The sequence below is a fragment of the Pomacea canaliculata genome, linkage group LG11, assembly GCF_003073045.1.
Source record: "Pomacea canaliculata isolate SZHN2017 linkage group LG11, ASM307304v1, whole genome shotgun sequence".
In the NCBI taxonomy this organism is placed as follows: Eukaryota; Metazoa; Mollusca; class Gastropoda; order Architaenioglossa; family Ampullariidae; genus Pomacea; species Pomacea canaliculata.
This window is the reverse complement of record NC_037600.1, coordinates 16,110,675-16,128,625: the sequence shown is the minus strand read 5'-3', so window position 1 is coordinate 16,128,625 and position 17,951 is coordinate 16,110,675. Positions and strand designations below refer to the sequence as shown.

General features: G+C 39.1%; 1 protein-coding gene across 4 annotated transcripts in view; it reads left to right on the top strand.

The window, feature by feature from the left end:
* The first annotated feature begins 324 nt into the window (after positions 1 to 324).
* Positions 325 to 17,951, top strand: part of LOC112574648 (serine/threonine-protein kinase N2-like) — a 30,964-nt gene continuing 13,337 nt past the window's right edge. Inside the window, exons 1-13 of one of the 4 annotated variants that reach the window (XM_025255839.1) lie at positions 325 to 586; positions 10,584 to 10,688; positions 11,143 to 11,347; positions 11,884 to 11,984; positions 12,429 to 12,606; positions 12,891 to 13,042; positions 13,236 to 13,489; positions 14,108 to 14,253; positions 14,501 to 14,610; positions 15,988 to 16,131; positions 16,356 to 16,431; positions 16,631 to 16,756; positions 17,597 to 17,745. In XM_025255839.1, coding sequence (XP_025111624.1) covers positions 554 to 586; positions 10,584 to 10,688; positions 11,143 to 11,347; positions 11,884 to 11,984; positions 12,429 to 12,606; positions 12,891 to 13,042; positions 13,236 to 13,489; positions 14,108 to 14,253; positions 14,501 to 14,610; positions 15,988 to 16,131; positions 16,356 to 16,431; positions 16,631 to 16,756; positions 17,597 to 17,745 — 1,779 coding nt within the window. In that variant the 5' untranslated portion in view covers positions 325 to 553. Of the gene's footprint in view, positions 587 to 6,576; positions 8,111 to 10,583; positions 10,689 to 11,142; positions 11,348 to 11,883; positions 11,985 to 12,428; positions 12,607 to 12,890; positions 13,043 to 13,235; positions 13,490 to 14,107; positions 14,254 to 14,500; positions 14,611 to 15,987; positions 16,132 to 16,355; positions 16,432 to 16,630; positions 16,757 to 17,596; positions 17,746 to 17,951 lie in introns of those variants that run through there. The other 3 variants (XM_025255838.1, XR_003101472.1, XM_025255837.1) reach the window with 3 other exon arrangements.

Here is a 17,951-nt window from a genome sequence, read left to right as displayed (position 1 = left end):
ACACCGAAGAAAATTTGAATAAAGCTATTGTTTGCTGTATTCTTCGTGTGTTGACTCGAATAAGGCAATAAGTAGTAATAATGACATGACTAATTGTTAATCGTCATAGATATGATTCATGACTCAAAACGATCGACAAATACGTGCAGGATCGTTACGATAGCTACACAAGCACATAATAAGAAATCAATTTCGATTTTAAATAGCAGTTTTCGTTCAAATATGCCGAAATTCGTATCTTTTCCAAAAGATTTCAACACAAAATTTGTGTAACTGTCGTGAATTGTCCTCGATGAAAGTAGCCGAGAACATTAATTTCATTGGATATTTTGTGCACGTGACATGATAATGTCAGCTTGCTGTACACATCTTGAGGAGAACTTGTTTCGATAGACGTTGCAGTGGCAGAATTATGTCCCATTTTCGTCTTAAGGAAGGCGAGTGATTGTTAGTGTCCTGTTATTTTCACCAGAAGTGCGCTGTATGCAATCAGAAGCAACTTTACTTTATTTCAAAGCAGTATTTTGGCGGGGGACAATTATTCCAGTTCAACATGGCGTCAGACAGTGGCACCTCCTACACCCAGGTATTGTGCTAATATATCACTTCTAATTCACTTTCTGAAATAGTATGCTTGATACTGATCGTTTTGAACATGCTTTGTCTGTGTTCTTTTTCATGTATAATCGTTCAAGTATTCCCAGCATATTTAAATTTTGATTTAGGAAAAAAGGTAAAAGATACCGTGGTTGTATACTGCCGAGTGTGTCCCCTCAGTGTTTGTATTTTTTCTCTGTGTGTTTAGGGTTGAGGAAGAGGGGTTTTAGCCTTACACATTGTTGCCCGAATACTAAAAAAAATAAAACTGTGAAATATGTTTTAAAATGTTCAGCATCGTACGAGAATGGCTTTTGTATGTTGCTGTTGTGTGATCGAGACTGTGTAATGTATTAATTACTTCAGGTAGCAAATTCTTGGTGTTTGTTATGCATTTGATCGAGTCTTTTGGAGTGTATATATATATAAAGCAAGAAGATTGTGTAGTTCGTATTGTAAGACTGCAGCTATTCTACTCAATGTGTGCATATGTTTACAGAAATTAGCACCATTTTAACTTTTTACTATAAATGATCAAACATGATTGTGCTTGTGTCTGTTTGGGCTTTTCATTCTCTGTAGATGATGCCTGCTTCTTGGCTCATATGTCATTCATAAGGGTATTTAATGGTGTTGCTTGCTACTTAATAACAATGAAAAGAATTCAGTACTGTTGGTGAAATAAAGGGGGATGTTAGTACTATACAACCCCTTTGCATCCCATTCACATATTATGTTTCAGTTAACTCCTTTTATTAAGTATCATAATCTGCTAGAGCCATCAAAACCCTTTTTAGGCAGGAAAAACATATGAATTATCATATGTTTCACGAATACTATGGCTTAAAAATGCAAATGGGAATAAATCAAGGAAAAGCAAGAAGACATAATACATCCACTGGTCAGACATAAATATGCTAAAAAGATCAGCCAGCTTTGGTGTTGGGATGTGCATGCAAGCATTGCTCCTCTGTGTGTGTGTGTGGGAAATATGGTGATTGATGTTGTTGAGTGAACCCATCACTCTTCAGAGAAATTTTGTGTTATTGACGATAGTTTTCTCAGTGTGTGGGCATGATTTTGACAGGTATTTTTGTGTACAACCAATGCAGGGTTATTTTACCTTTCTAAGAGATGGCAGCAAAACGGAAAGTTGTCTTCTATAAGATACTTCAAATAAGTGTGTGTATCTTCTCCGCATTTGCTACACGGCTGATATTATTGTGTCTTGTTTTTGTTTTTTTCAAAGCATTTTGAGCCATCCTTTGACGATGGGGTAAAGCACTATATACATCAACTTTATTAGTAGTATTTTTCTATATGTAAAAAGGAATGGGAGGCACACCAGAGGTTGAGTTTTTTTTTTTTTTCCTTCTGCTTATAGGAATGTATATTCTGACTAAATATTAGACATCAGCAGAATAAATAATTATCAAGCAGAAACTAGTGGAAGAGGTGATGTGAACCCCCTTTTGATTAGAGTTTTACATTTACCTTTAACTTGATATCTGATTCAGTCATTAAAGCATCAAATAACTAGAGACTCATACAGCTGTGTGTGGTTTTAGTTCTGTAGATACTGCTTATTATTTTATCAAAAGATTACAGATGGCATGAACCTGATTGTGAGTTGCAAATTGAAAGCCCATATAATAATATATTATTCTTCACCAAGCTGCTTATTGTGGAAACATCTTTAATTTTTAAACCATTGTATCATTGTGTTATTTCATACAATGAATGTTCGTTTAAAAAAAAAAAAAAAAAAAAAGCATTAGCATTGCATAGCTCTCTCTAGACAGTCCCTACTTTAAATTTTTTTGAATAAAACTTTTTCCCAGTCATACTGTTCTTTTTTTCTTTATTAAGCAAGACTAACAATCATAAAACTAAAACTTAGTACTTTTTCATTGTGTACAGCCGAGTACAAAAGGTTAGTTACGAGTTAAGAAAATTTATTTTATAGTTTAGTTTATGAACTAGTGTGATTTTACTGTCCAGTATTTGCAGCTGTCATAAGCCATTCTTCCAAAACACCACAGAGGTTAAAGAATGATTTAAGAATTATCTTTTCTTAAGTTTTTTAATGCAATTAAGCAGAAATAGGGGTAAATGGTTGTTGTGATACCATCTCCTGGGCGTTTAATAATAATACAGTGCTTTTCACTTATGTTGTTATCTTCCACTCTTGTTGGAAATAGCTTTTATCAGGCTTTTAGAGATGTTTGCATCTGTTTTGCACTTAATTAGCACAAGAGTGCTTAACTATGGAAAACTAATTAACTTTACACAAACTACATGGCTTTCATTTTGCAGCTGACTGAGACACATTTACTTGCAGTTTTTCAAAACTGTGAGTCATTTTACTCATGGTGATTGATGTTGTTGAGTGAGCCTATTATTTTCCAGAGAAATTTTGTATTATTGACAATAGGTTTCTCAGTTTGTGTGCATGGTTTTGGCAGATATTTGGGTATTTCTTTTGTACAACTGATGCATGATGCACTGTTATTTTTATTTCCCAAGGATGCAGCAAAACTGAAAGCTGTTTGCCTTCTGCCAAACTTGAGCATTGCCCTGTTCAGCCTTTCTTTATGTGTAGGCCAGTTCTGATTGTTTCTACAGGTCAGTGCTTGCAACTCCTATCCTTTTTAGATGGACACTTGCACCACAGCAACCTGTGCAAAGGCAATAGATTGTGGTTTGTTGGTTTCTCTAAAGCTGCTGCATTGGGTCCTGCTATGCTTGGTACCTGTAGACCCTTATTCAGCTTGGAGATGGGCATCATTCTCTTACACTCTGATTCTGAATCAGTCTCAGCTTGCATGCGCTCCTGATCATGGATCAGTCATACTTTGCATGTACACTTTATTTATTTAGCATCCAGAAAACTGCGAAAGTAGCAGGTTTTTTTTTTTGGGGGGGGGGGGCAACTCCATGTCATGTCCCTTGTGCAACAGAGAATGCAGATGGTTATTATATTTATATATTGAGTTATTACAAAACTTACAGGATTTCTGTACTTATCGTTTCTTATCATTTTTATGGAAGCTGATGACACTGGGCATGGAAAACAGTGAATTTATAAACAATCTCGACCACACTGCAAGTGTATACTGCTTCCACCAGACTTATATAAATAAAAGTTGGCTAGGAACTAAAAATCCTTAAACATCTACCTGAGGGGTGGGAGAGGTGGGTAGCTTTAGAAAGTAGACATTGAATATCCATAAGTTTCCATCTCAACATATGCCAGCAGTGACAGTTGTGTTTATTAGCAGAAAAAACTGGCTGCTTTTCTGTTGATTAATATGTCAGTCAGGATTTCACTGCTCTGGGGGCTGTGGCCGCTTGTTTCAAAAGGAATTTAGTACTCATTAGATGACTTTCCTCTCTGAACTTGATAGAACTCTGTGCTTCCAGCACATTCCTCTACCATATAGCTTGCAGATGCAAGGTGTTGTATGCGATTGCCAAGCAGCAGCACTGAGTCTACGGTTTTTTATAGTGTTTTGGGGTTGTTTTATTTTATTTTTTTATCCATTGACCTGACAGTCTCAATATTCATGCTATTCATAAAAGATTTGGAAAGAGTTTTAGTTAGCAGGAGATGGGTAGAGAGCAAGAAAAAGGTGTCTTTTGTGTGTAAGGGGATGGGGGGCATATGCGTATGTATGTGTGAGAGAAAGAGAGATTATGCTACAGCATACTTATTTTTGGCTTGGACTGTTTTAGTTTAATTACAGATTGATTATTATTGTACTCGATAATGACACTCTTTTATCACTCAGTCTCAGAAAAGGAGCTAGTATGTGAAGTTTATGTGATTTTTTTTTTTCAGTTTAGGATGTAAGAGAAATGCATCCTTGGTGTTTTAAGCGCTCTGTAAATACCTACCTTCATTTTCTCTTATCCTTCACAGCAGTACCTAAGTATGCAGCGACAGATTTTGCAATAGCCACCCTTTTGTGTTGTTCCTGGAGTATGTGATGTAGATGAGACTTTAAATAGGGTTGGACAAGACCAGGTGAATATAGAGATGGTGCAGAACCGCTGCAGGTGTGGACTTATCCATTCCAAATCATCCACCCATTAGCCATACCATGAGAAATTCTCACTTTGAAGCAAAACATTCCCTTACAGGCAGGCTTCTGGTTGCCATCTGGATAATTTGCTGTTTTTTAAATGGGATATCATCTTTCTTTTAAAAGAAACAACCAAAGTGATTCCTTATGCTTGGTTTGATTTTTAGGTTAATTAATTTATAGATTGGGCCCTTTTTCAGCTGCAGACTGGAGCACAAGCAGAAAACATGACTAAGGATGCCAGTAGTCAGACTGTGGGAGAGATTAGTTTCTTGCCATTTCATTCTTGAATTATGAGAACACACTGAGGAGCAGGTTGCTACCAATAAGCAGTTTTAAAGCTTTACACACTTGCAGTAAACAGATGTTAAGATTATTAAAAAAAAAAAAAACAGGCAGAAATATCAGGGGCCAGGTATGTGTGTTAATTGGATGTTAATGCCTCCAAGTCAGCTAAATTATTAATATTTTATAAGTATTTAGCTGACTTCTAATTTAAGTTGGGAAAATGTTAAATTTAGTAGTAGTGGTTAAAAGTGTGTTGAAGGCTTCCCACTTTTTACAGAAGTAAGAAACAATCCGAGTTTGCTATTTTTCTTTCTTCTTTCTTTTTTCTTTCTTTCTTTTTTAAAAAAAAAATAGCTTTCACTACTTGTTGTGGAGCGTCAGTTTAATGAACGTGTGAATAGTGTGTTTGTATAATAGTGTCAGCTTCCGTCTCCAGATGTTGAACTGGGGTCTCCACTGTTGAACGTTTCCGGGAGTGGCGCAGAAGACTAACAGCTGGCGCTCGGTTTTTTACCTGTGCGCGCACTAAGACAATGTTCCGATAAAAAAAAAAAAACGTGCTGCTTCACCTGCGCCTGTTGAGTGACACTAAGGTGGCGTGACTAAAGAACGACAGTATTGTAGGTCCGCACGGGAATGAAATAGTCGGTCTTGCTCTGTGTCTTCCACCATCCATTTATCTTACCCCTCTGTGATGGTTTCGATTGCGGAGTTTAAAGAGGGGAGGTTGTTGTAGGTCTCGGCTAATTCTTTGATCTTTGTTAGGGGTAGACTTCACACGACTCGGATATGGTGGTGGTCGTGGTGGTGGGGAAGGGGGGCAAACCTTTTTTGTCTCTCTGTCTGTCTCTTCTGTACCACATGTCCTCAAACCCTTGAGCGTTGCCCCCACAATTTCAGAGATGGGCGGTCCGGTGGCTCAACAGCTAGCGGCTGTCACCAATACAGCGAAGGTTGGCTGTCCTGGGTTCAGCTTTCGTCTCGGGCATGCTGTTCTTCCTTTGCATGTGGCATCTGTTTACAGGGCTGGCTGCCTTGCCGTGATATATATTAGTTGCTGGCTTGGCCTAAAACACCCATTCCCTCCCACACACAGTTTCAGAGACACCGCATGGTCACATGTGTGACTCCATGATGCCATACTTATCCATGTTTGTAGTGTTACGTTGATCAAAACAAAATTTTGAGAGGGAAAAATCTCCACATAACACTGTATCTTTTGAACGCTGAAGATAACAAGGATAACAATAAATGTGGACAGTCTGCCGTTGCAACCTGTAGAATAATGCAACAGTTTCAGTTAGCACGCTCTCTCAAGAAGCTTTTTTAATCAGACCCAACCTGTGCAGTATTACAACAGTGGTTGAAGTGTAATGAATCTGGTTAAAAATTTATTTGCTGTTTTCCAAGTATAGGCGCGGTCGGAGTTGACCAACAATTTACCTCTCGTGATCAGTCAAAAGATCCAAACATTTTTTTTCTGTTGCGAGTTCTATGGATTCTGGTGCTGATTTTATTTCCCTATTTTCCTCTCTGTATGTGTTGGGAAGCTGCGAGAGGGCGTGGCCTAGCGGAGTATAAAGGTCACAAGGAAGATTTCAGTCCTCCACTCACACAAACAAAACAATATGTGCGTGGGTTGGGGCGTGCGCGCGCCCGCATTATGAATATACCCTGTCGATGGGATCCCTACAGGAGTTGTTAGAACACCCGGTTACTCATCGCCGAGTGGAAGTGACATATGCCTGACGATTGGCACGTGTTAGTGTAGGTGTGAATAACTGACGCAGGGGGCACACAGACCTGCGCCAACCGTCGTGCAGCAGGGACTGCAGCGTCACGTGCAGCCTTGCTACCCATCGCCGACCCTTCCAGCACTTGGCCGCTACAAAGCGCCGCTTGTCTCCTAATCTGTGCTGCTGAAGTTTCTCGCCGATTGCGGGTCATTCCAAGGTACAGGTCTGGGAGGTATTTTTAGGAGACAGCTACAGAACTTGAGGTGTCTGGTTTGTGACGATACGGAGATGTGAAGGTATTAGCGAGTCCTTGCCATGCGATGTGATCTGAACTGTTTTTCACATGCTTTCATACCCCTTTACTGCCTTAGCACTTTGTGCGGGTCATATGTACCGTTGCTTGGAACTGTGAGGTTTACTGACAAGCGGGTGGGCTGTTCCGGTTGCAGTTTTAATGTTGCTTTGATGTGGGAGTATAATCAGAAGAGGAGCACAGAGACGTCTGTATCTACTTAAGCAACCTGCTAACATCTGACGTCCACTTTTTTTTTTTTGAAGAAAAGCCTGTTGTGGCTCACCCTTTAGTAGTGGTATAAAGGTTTCGACTTTCAGTTTATGTGTCAGTGTTTTATCCGCCCTTTCCTAGTGTGTCTCGTGGATACCCCGCCTCCACTATTCAGTGAGAGCGTTCTTCAGACAGACTGCAGTTTTGCAAATTTTCCATTACTACTTGTGTCTGGAGGTAAAGAAGAAAGGGGTTGTGGTGGGGAGAGGAAGTGTCTGATTTGTACAGGAAGCGTCTATCTTGAAAACTACTTTGCAGAGGTCGTGTGGAAACCCTGCAAGAAAGGAATAAGGTTGAAGCCAGAAGCAAAGAGTTGGGGGAGGCTGTTTACAAAACAGGATAAACATAAATTAAAGTAATAGGTACAAAAGGAGACAGGCATGCAGGAAGAAGGGGAAATGATGCAAGCAACATTCAGAAGAAAAAAAAACACCAGAGATGGGGAGAGGGGAATTTTAAGGGAATTCTGTAGGGCTGGCTTCCTCTTTCCACTCTTAATAGTATGTCTGTCACTTCTGGAGTTTTTGGTAAACTTAAATTTTTTGACAACCTTGCACCTCTTGGCTTCCTCAGACTGAAACTAGCAGGGTCAGGCTACATGATCCTTGTACAAACATCTCATTTGGGGGCATAAGAAACCACTGGTGGGTTTCAGTATCAGGAGGAAGTGTTTTGCAGCTGGGACAGTGGATGTAGGGAGATGTGTTTATGATCACAATCATATCGCTGACCCTCTTGCAACAACCACCACCACCACCTGCTTCAGGAGTCATCACTAGCAGGCACAGGTGTCGATGATGTTCGAGTGTTTGATGAGCGAAGATGAGGATGAGTGGGAGGTAAATATTCTGCAGAATTAGCACTTTTTTTCCTCTCCCCTTTCCTGTCCCTGTCTTTCTGCTTAATGTCAGCTGTATCCCTCTCTTGTAGTCTTTTCTCTCATTAAGGTGAAAATGAGGGGATTGGTTTATGTGTGTTTGGTGATGCACAACATGGCCTGTGTGTTGTGATCAGTCCTTGCTGTGAGACCTTTGTAGATCTGGGGTTTTCATTATCACTGAACAAGCCATGTCAAAAGCCATGCGAGAGTCAAGCAGCCCAACTAAATGTTTCCGTGTAATCTGTCCTTATCCTAGCACACATTAGCATTGGTGTGATTCTGTTTGTGTCTGTGAGTTTATTGCATAAGATTTGCATCTTTCAGCGGCGCTTGAAGATTGTATGCATGAGTGCACATCTCCTTTGTGTGTGTGTGTGCACAAGCATAGTGCGTGTGTGGGGTGTGGGGTGATACTTTAAAGCAAGCGTCATGCAATATAAGCATATCATTGATGTTTTTTCTATAAAAAACTTAGCCATTCTGACAGCAGTTTCAATGCAGACAAGCAGCCCAGTTCCTTTAGGCAGTAGTACAAGCTATTGTTAACATGGTTATAGCATTAAGATGATGCGTTTGGTATACTTAACTGTTTCAAAACTTCTTCACTTGCTAACAATTTACTAGCAGAGCCTGTGACTTTAGGAGGGAAGGGACTGAAAGCAGTGGGTTTCAAATAATCAAAATAACAACTTTTGTTCATTGCCAGCAAGGTCAAAGCTTGGAAGTCATCAACTGCAGGGGTGCGTGTAATAAAGGTTGATGCATAATGATGCCTGGTATCTTAACAATGCACTTTGAAGGACAATGCATCATCACTGGCTTTGCAAGCTTCCTGCTAAGTGCCATGCTTGTTGTAGTTATTGTTTGTTTAAGTTTGAAGAAGTTTAAGTGCATTGTTCTGGTTTGTTCCCTAATGAAACAAATAAAGAAAAGCACAGCTTGCTTTCATATTGATTTAAGCATTGTGCTTTTATAAAGAGTGATAGCACTGCAGTGTCAGAATTTAGAAAGTTTTAAGAATACCTTAGGTTTTATTTGGATGCTAAGTGGGTGAGTGTGTGTGTTCGGCATAACATTTCAGTTGCTTGCCTTGTGCATTTTTTTTTTTAAACTGCAATTACAGCTGCCCAGAATTTGTCTTATCCAGCTCTCTCTTCATTTGAGTGAAACATTAGTAAAGCATTCCTAGCTTCAGTATTTCAAATGTGACTTGGAGAAGAATCTCTTCAGCCTCAAACCATGACTGCAGAATAGCTGCACACAGTACCTTTAATTTTTTATTGTTTCTAGGTGGATAAAGTGACTTTTTTTTTTCAGTGTATTATTTGAACTTTCTAGTGTTAGCTAACCAATTGCCTAGCCTATTTATAACGGCAGCCTTTCCTTCCAGGCAACAAATTTTTAATTTATGGAAAAGTTAACCACTGGAGTGGAGTACCAAGCACTTGAGGGAAAGTGCTTGGCTTTATTTGGCAACACCACCAGAAAAACAAGAAATTGTAGTTGAGCCACAAGTCTGCCTTCTATAAAATGCACAGCTTATGAATACAAGCCCAGTTTTCTGCAGCTGCAAAAAATGCAAAGTGTGTGTGTGTGATGGTGTTAGCTCTTCCTTCCTGTTGTCTTATTATCCGAGATTAACGACACTGTTGGTTATGTGTTGCCCTGTTTTCTGAGAATGTTTCTTATGACCAGAACAATTGTATGTGGGAAAGTGAAGGTGGCTGGCTTTAAAATATCAGCTAAAGCACCCCATTGTTAAAGCTGTTGGAAATGGGCATGAATAATGTTGAATTGCCTTTCAAAGAAAACACGGATAAACTCCTATTTCCCTCTTTAAGTCACTATGTGGCCTACAATTTTAAGTAAAGTTTGTGCAATATATTTTAAATGTACATACAAATGACACAAATTATAGAGTATTCAGAACAATAAGCATTTGGCTGGTTTCTTTATTATTTTCTATTTTTATTGTTATTCAACAGGACTGCTTTTTTCCTTTCTTTTTTTACATACTGTATTTTTGGGAGATAAGAAGGTTTCTTTCTTTTGTTTATCAGAGCACAAACATGCATTGCTATACATGTCTGTGATTAGAGCTCTTTGAGTACTGCATACACTATTTAAATAAGATTTATTTTTCCCTCTTCCCACCACGAGTCAAATTTTTAAAAATTATTTTAAATTGAAAACACGATGTTTGACTCATTGTCACTCTTAACAACCTTTTGTTAATTCGTGAAGCTTTTATGCTGTTGTGGTTTACAAAATAGTTTTAGTAATATTTTTAAAATTAAATTATTAAATTAAAATTTAATTAAATTTTGTGACATTTTCTTTGAGCAAACTTCATCTGGGTTAGGGGGTGTGTCTTTCCAAGCATCTAGTGAAATATAAAATTTAGTCACATAGGGTATTACACATTGTCACAGGGAGGTGCCATGCGGGACTCTTATCAAGGTGTGGGTCAACGCTTTGGTCTGGAGCCAGACCTTTCAGATGCCGAGTTTCAGCTTCGTCTAGAGGAGTTAAAGGAGGTAATTACAGCCACTTTGGGAGTCCTTTCTTTTATGTAGTAAATCTAAGTGATTAATGGGTAAACCTATGATGCACGGTCACAGGATTTGCAAAAGTGGGTCACAAAGCATGATTTTAACATAAATTGCAGAGGTGATGGACATAGGATTTCGAAAGTGGTCAAAGGCAGAAGAGTCATAAAGAAAAATAGCTTATAATTAGTTTGAACTTTTCTCAGTTTATCAGTCTTTCACTGCAATAGATTGCAAAGACAATTTCCAGGCCATACATTTTTCCTGCAGCATCATCAAGGTCTCTGCTAAAGGTGATATTACATATTACTGCACAATCTCTTTGAAAACAAATTTCACAGAATTGTGAACCTGATTAGTTCAAGCCAGTTTTTCCTAGACTTGTTATTTTAAAGCTGTTATCCATGTACATTCCCACACTCATCAAAGGATGATGATGCAGGCACTGAAGAAGGAGATCCGCAAGGAAATGAAGATAAAGGAAGGAGCAGAAAAACTGCGTGAGGTTTCCACAGACAAGAAGTCACTCTCCAATGTCAACAGTATCGTGAAGAAGGCCAACACCAAGTTGCAGCAGCTGCACCAAGACCTGCAGGAAGTCAACACCTTTCTCTTGCTCACCAACAGTACGCAGGATATTTCCACAGGTGAGAGAACCTGCAGTACACCTGTGTGTGGTAATTACAAAAGCAACCTGCTCTTAAATCTGTCGGAACAAACATTGGTTACCAGTTAACTGATATGTTTTTTGAGACACTTATATGCCCTACTCCTATCTGCCTAACATAAAAAGAGTTCAGTAAGGTCTTTATTTATTTATCATGCATTATTGTGTGCACCTGTTTATGAACAGGTAAAGCTCTAGCATTTACAAGGTAGGTTGGGATAACCAGCAGCAGTGAGTGTTACTGTGACCATGTGATATGGCATTCACAACCGAGCTGAGACAACATTGCAGCATTAGATGACGGTTACAACTGTGGTGGTGGCACCTAATCATGATAAGGTCTTAGATGAATGCACACTGTGTGCTTGCATCCACACAGATCCAGCCCTCTGGAGCTCACACATAATGTGTCTGTTTGTAAAACCTTCAATAGCTTAACAAACCTTTAGTGCTTTGCCTCTAAAGAGTGTTAGTGTGTCTGCAAATTGAAAATGTTGACATCTGTCTCCGTCACAGAGAGGATGAAGTCACCAGAGAAGGCAGGGGATGCCGTGGATAGTAATGGAGGAAATCAGCGTTTGGCTTCACTGCAGAAGCAGCTAGATATTGAGAACAAGGTTTGTACATCAGCATTCTGAGAAGCATCTTAGCCTGTGGCCATGTGCTAGGGGAAATTAGGGAAAACAATTGTTACCTGGGGAAGCCCAGGTGTATTGTGAATCTGTCATAAGTGGGATTGCTTGTATGTATATACAGCACTTATGATTAGGATAAATAAAATATGGAAAAACAGAAATGGCAGAAGATAAGAGGCATCTTCTTTCTTGCTATGCTTTATTTAGGGAAAAAAGGGACCAGATACAGAATGCATTTATTAGAATATAGAAGGGATTAAAAATATTATACTTGTGAATCTTATGTATATAATGGGTTGGTCAAAATGATGTTAGCACTAATGGATTGTGTATGCACATTCAAGTGTTAAAGTAATTTTTACTAATCCTGTACTTACACAGTTGTGTGAATTAAACCACGTCTATAAGAAATGGCCATTTGTTTAGGTGAAGCAAGGTGCAGAAAACATGATTGCCATGTACAGTTCTGGGTCTTCCCGTGACAAAAAACTACTGGCAGAGGCACAGCAGATGCTTGCAGATGCTCGGACAAAGATAGAGATCATTCGCATGCAAATGTTGAAGGCTAGTCAGGACATTTCGTCAAGCACCACTGAAGCTGATGGTAAAGAGTTGTCTTAGGACTTAATTCTTTAACATTTTGTTTTGAGATATTACGCCCTTTGAAAGAGATTTTATTCTTTTTGTTTTGTTACAGTGTCCATACATGCATTCTGTTATCTACAGTCCCATGCATGAGTGTATTTTCATTAATCCTTTTCCTCAGGCAGTCTTGTATGTAGGCATGCAGATATATTTGTGGGTTTTCATGTGTACATGCCCGTGCATATATGCACCTAGGTATGCACACTGATGCTTGCTTGCTGTCATGTCAGTGGTATTTTTCAGGTTCACGTTGTGAGATACTTTCTCCCTTGGAATTGAGAATAGAAGAGCTGAGACATCATCTGAAGATTGAATCAGCTGTGGCTGAAGGTTCAAAAAATGTCATTCGCACATTACAGAATTCAAAAATAGAAGACAAGAAAGCATTGAAAGAGGTACATGTCTAGCTCCGTATGATTTTTTTTCCACTTCATCCTTACAAGTAAAAACTTATAGTAGAATGGGGCCTGCTGGTGGGGTGAATTTTTATGTACATCTAGACATATTCCCCAGGAGAGAAAGACAAGAGAAAGAGAAATATTGGATATGCATCGTGGAGCTCAAAATATAACACTGTATTGATCTCAGGCTCAGTCAACACTGTGCGAATCGTCCCAGAAAATGGAGTTAATACGAATGTCACTGGAGAAACGACTTCTGGAACTGGAGCCTGATACAAGCAAGTCGTCTAAAGTTCAGACTTTGAGGCGAGAGCTGGACGACTTGCTGAACACCACCTACAGTAGCTCTGCTTCACACCGCCTCAGTAACCAGCCACCAACCCCCCGTGCAGCCAACACTTTCAGCAAAGCAGCTGCAGTGACAGGCAAGCTGGAAGTGAGGTAAAAAGGATCTCAGTCTTCATGGGGAATTATTTCAGCATGACAATAGTTAAAAGCTTAAAAGGGATTTAAATCATCTTGGGGAAGAGCTTTTTGACATTACAACAGCTTAGCACACGAATGGTGTTAAGAATAATGTCAGCTGTGATCAGATGCTACGAGGCCTTCGGATGAGGTGGTTATTATGGTCTTAAGGATCTCATTTTGTTTTCCTTCAAGCTACTTGGTAAAGATGGCACAAAGAACTGTTTTTCCAAAATGTGGGTGCTTACTCCCCTATCCATTTTTGAGTTATGTTCCTACAAACATAACCATGCACAGAGAAGAGGTCAGTAGCACAGACATAAGAATTGTAGGTAAATATGTTCGTGTTGTCGATCTAGTCAGAGAGCTGAGACCATATGTTAACTAGGCACATATGTGGAAAAACATGAACTTAAACTTCTTTCTGTGCATGGTGATGTTTGTAGGTAGATAGCTCCTAAACTGTCCCCTACTAGACCCTTTGAAAAACATTTTTTTAAGTTTCAGGGTGGCCTAGATTTCTTTTTTCTTGTGTCATCTTTTATTAAACCAGTATAGCTGTGCCTCTATAATGAAAGGCATTGTCTTTTGCAGATTAGTAGGGGTTCAAGGTCTTCTGGAAGATATTCCCATACGGCGGAAAGACAGCATGTCATTGTGGATGGCCTCCCCTGGGGAAAGTCGAAGTCTTCTTCGACGTGGTGGCACCAAAGTGTACAACGTTAAGGATGAGTTGTCCAGTGAGTGGCACTTGCCAACTTTCCCTATACCATATGAAGCTGAAATGATAGCATGAAATCTTAGTTTTGCAGTTCTTAAAGATGTAAAGAAGTGAGTGCCCATGGAAAAAGTGAGAGCTGTGTGTATGCATGGGTGGTCATTGATTCATGTTCGTGCATGTGTGTTTTATTTCATATCAATGCAGATATCTTCTCCAATATTCATAGAACATATCTCTCTATATGTATATACATGCTTCTTATGCAGATGAGGTAATGGCCATTCTACGACTTGATAACCAGCAGGTGGCACAAACCTCCTGGAAACCTAACAGTCAGCAGTGCTGGGATCACAGGTGTTCCATCGACTTAGACCGGGTAAGTACTTAGATCTTGAGACTTATTCTTAGTTGAGCGAGTTATGGTCCAGTGCATTTACCCTGGCAGGCTTGTGTAATGCCTTATCCTTCCCGCCTTTGGTATTAAGTTGCATAGGTAGAAGGTTCTGTATTTCTGTTGTCCATTCTCCTTCACACTCCTGTCTCTGTGTTCCTTCATGTTGTACTGCTAACTGGTGCATGTTCATGTATATATGTAGTGCTTTTTTGTACTTCATTGCAGCATCTACATCATGGCCTCTTTCCCCACTGCCCCTGGTCACTTATGAAGTGCATGAAGCTTCCCTCTGTGTGACGAAATGCATTACACAAATCCTATTATTCGTATGTTATTCACTCGCGGTGTACGGTAAAACCTCAGAGACCTGTGTTGCAACCTCAGCTTAGATACAACCCAAACATTTTTAATGGATGTATTTTACCATACAAACTCCATCTCTGTTATGACTAACCCCAAGGCAACTTACGACAAACAGTTCATACTGTTGTAAAGCTTTTTTGATAGTCACGTTGTACAGTATCAAGTGCTTATTAAGTACATTTTGATAGAGTGCTTGTTATTGGGTCACTGGTTGTTTTGACCCAAAACTATATCATTCCAGTCAGATCCACCAAGCTGCATCAACCATATCCATATTGTCCCTTGTAAGAGTACAACATCAAAAAGTTGAATTGACCCAGATCCAAAAGACAAACGAATCATTAATTACTGAAGTAGCTATTAACATCAAATATTGCCTACAGACCATGCTTTATTCGAACAAGTTCAGCCACCATTTATTTAACAAAAAGGGCCATTTGGCGATACACATTCAGAGATTAAATCTCACAAGGGTGTCTAAATTTGATTTTTCTCAATTTTAAAGAAAGCCGTTGTGTGCGTTTAGTCTTTAGTTTTTAATATTAGTATTAAATGTACTTACAAATGTCTGGTTGACATCAAATGTGTTACTGCTAAAGTGTTCATTTAGCCTGGCCCAGGGTTGATTTAGTGTTCAGGACAATAAAAAAACTATAAAGAAGTATCCTACAATATTTTTAAGAGTTTTATTTTTAACATTTAAATAAATGAACTTGAATTCAAGGTGTTTGAAGTCATGGTTCGGTGGTGGAAAGCAGACTGGTTGATTTGCCAGCTATGTCCCTTGTTAGTTAAAACCTGAATTGGGTGGAATTTAGCAAGTTTTGAAAGGGGGATGGGGTATCATTCATTTACGATTAATATAAAAAGGCATATTTGCATTTTTAAGCATTTTGGGTACTGGGAGATTGCATATGTATCATTTACATGACATTATAGACTAATCCTAGTAGATTTTGCATTTCCTCACCTGACTCACTTTTTCTTACTGCATAGTCACGAGAACTGGAGTTGTCAGTCTACTGGCGAGACTGGCGGCAGATGTGTGCAACAAAGTTCCTGAGGCTAGAAGACTTTCTAGACAACCAGCGGCATGGTTTAACGATACACTTAGAGCCACAAGGCATATTATTTGCAGAGGTCAGTGTCTTTGTAGATGTTTGTGCATCACCACATATGTCCATAAAATGGTGGTGTATTAATTCCATGCTGGATTGTGTGTGTTTATGTATAGTGAGGGGGAGGGATGTTGAGGGGAGGAGACAAAATATGCATGGTTATATATAGATTTCATGCCAGAAAAGTAGAGCAGACTTTTACGCTTGTAATTTTCTGGTTGGTGTTGCACATTTATGTTCTTGCAGATTACATTTTTAAACCCCACCTTGTCGCGTAAACCAAAGCTTCAAAGACAACGGAAAATCTTTCCAAAGCACAAAGGTAGGGAGCATTTTTGTGATATTTTATTTTCTTATTTTAAAATGGTGTTTCCTTTATCTTGAGTGATGTTCATATTCCTGAAAAGTAGCATGAGATTTTGAAAATAATTTTATATACATTTAGATATGGATTGTGAATTTGTTTCTTTTATTATTAAGCCTGAACAGTTAAAAATGAAAAAGCTTTCTTAACACAACAGGAAAGAATTTTCTGCGACCCAATCAGATGAACATCAATGTTGCTACATGGGGACGTTTGATCAAACGAGCCTTACCACAGAATGGAGCTGACACTAATAATAGTTCTCCACAAATTACCTCTCCTGGTAAGTTATCAACTGGCATGGCTGAGGCACACTGTTCCAGATGACAAGACTTTGTGTAGTTTGACTTACTAGCTACCCAGTTCCAGCTATCCACTCCCGATTTGCCAGAGTTGACCAATAAACAGTAGGTGGGGGGTGGTGTTTTACTAAGGCTATATCACGGCAAACCAGCCATCCTTGTAAGCATATGTAACATGCACCTAATTCGAGATCTGAAACAAGGACAGCCAATCCTCACTGTATTGTTGGTGAAGGTTGCACAACTGGACTGCCACCAGTAAACAGGAATCAAACTCTGCCAACTTTGCTGTGATATCCTTAGTTGCTGGCTCAGTGTGGACCACCAATCCCCCTACTCTACAGGGGTTGATGCTTTACCATGATATAGCCCTAGTTGCTAAAACACCTATTCCCCTACAAACCGTGTCCCGACTAATTGGGAGCGGACACTTGGATTTGGATAGCTAGTAGGGCAAACTCCACATAGTTATGTCATTTGGTAAATACTTGCAGAAAGGGATTTTACCATGGAAAACAGTATTCCAGTTTGCAATGGTTTATGACAAATGATTTTAAAAAAAAGAATTCTTTTAAAATCTGGAAGCATCTAACATGTACTATTAATAACTTGCCTTCGATTTTGGAAAAAAGAAAGAAGTTGCAGGACAAAGAAACCAGAACCAGACCAAATTCTTTGGAAAGTGCATAAATCTTATATGTATTTCTTTGTTTGCTCAAGCTTTTATATACTCATTTCTGTGTTGCAACATCAAGTGTGTAGAGAGGGAAACCTGGAAACCTGAGGCTGATAGTGTCATATAGTTTCTTGTTCCTGTCTAGGAATAATGTCAGCTGATCGGGGCCCTCCAGTTTCTCAGATAAGTTTTGAAGCTCCACCACTTCCAGAAAAGATTCATCGTCATGCTGCTGATGATGTGACGTCTACGGCTAGGGAGAGGCAAGCTACCTCCCAAGAGCGAGAAATCCAGGTGTGTTTATGTTGTCTTCATTTCTTTAATGAAATAAGGTGTAGAATCAGTGGCTATTTCTTTTTGGAAATATTTCTGTTTTTGTGGTGTTGTTTTTTTTTCAATCAGCAATCTTAAAATTTTTCATTAATTGTCAGTTATGTTGGCATAATAAAATACGAGAAAATACATTCACATGTAATGCTAATTTTATAGGATCCTGAAAT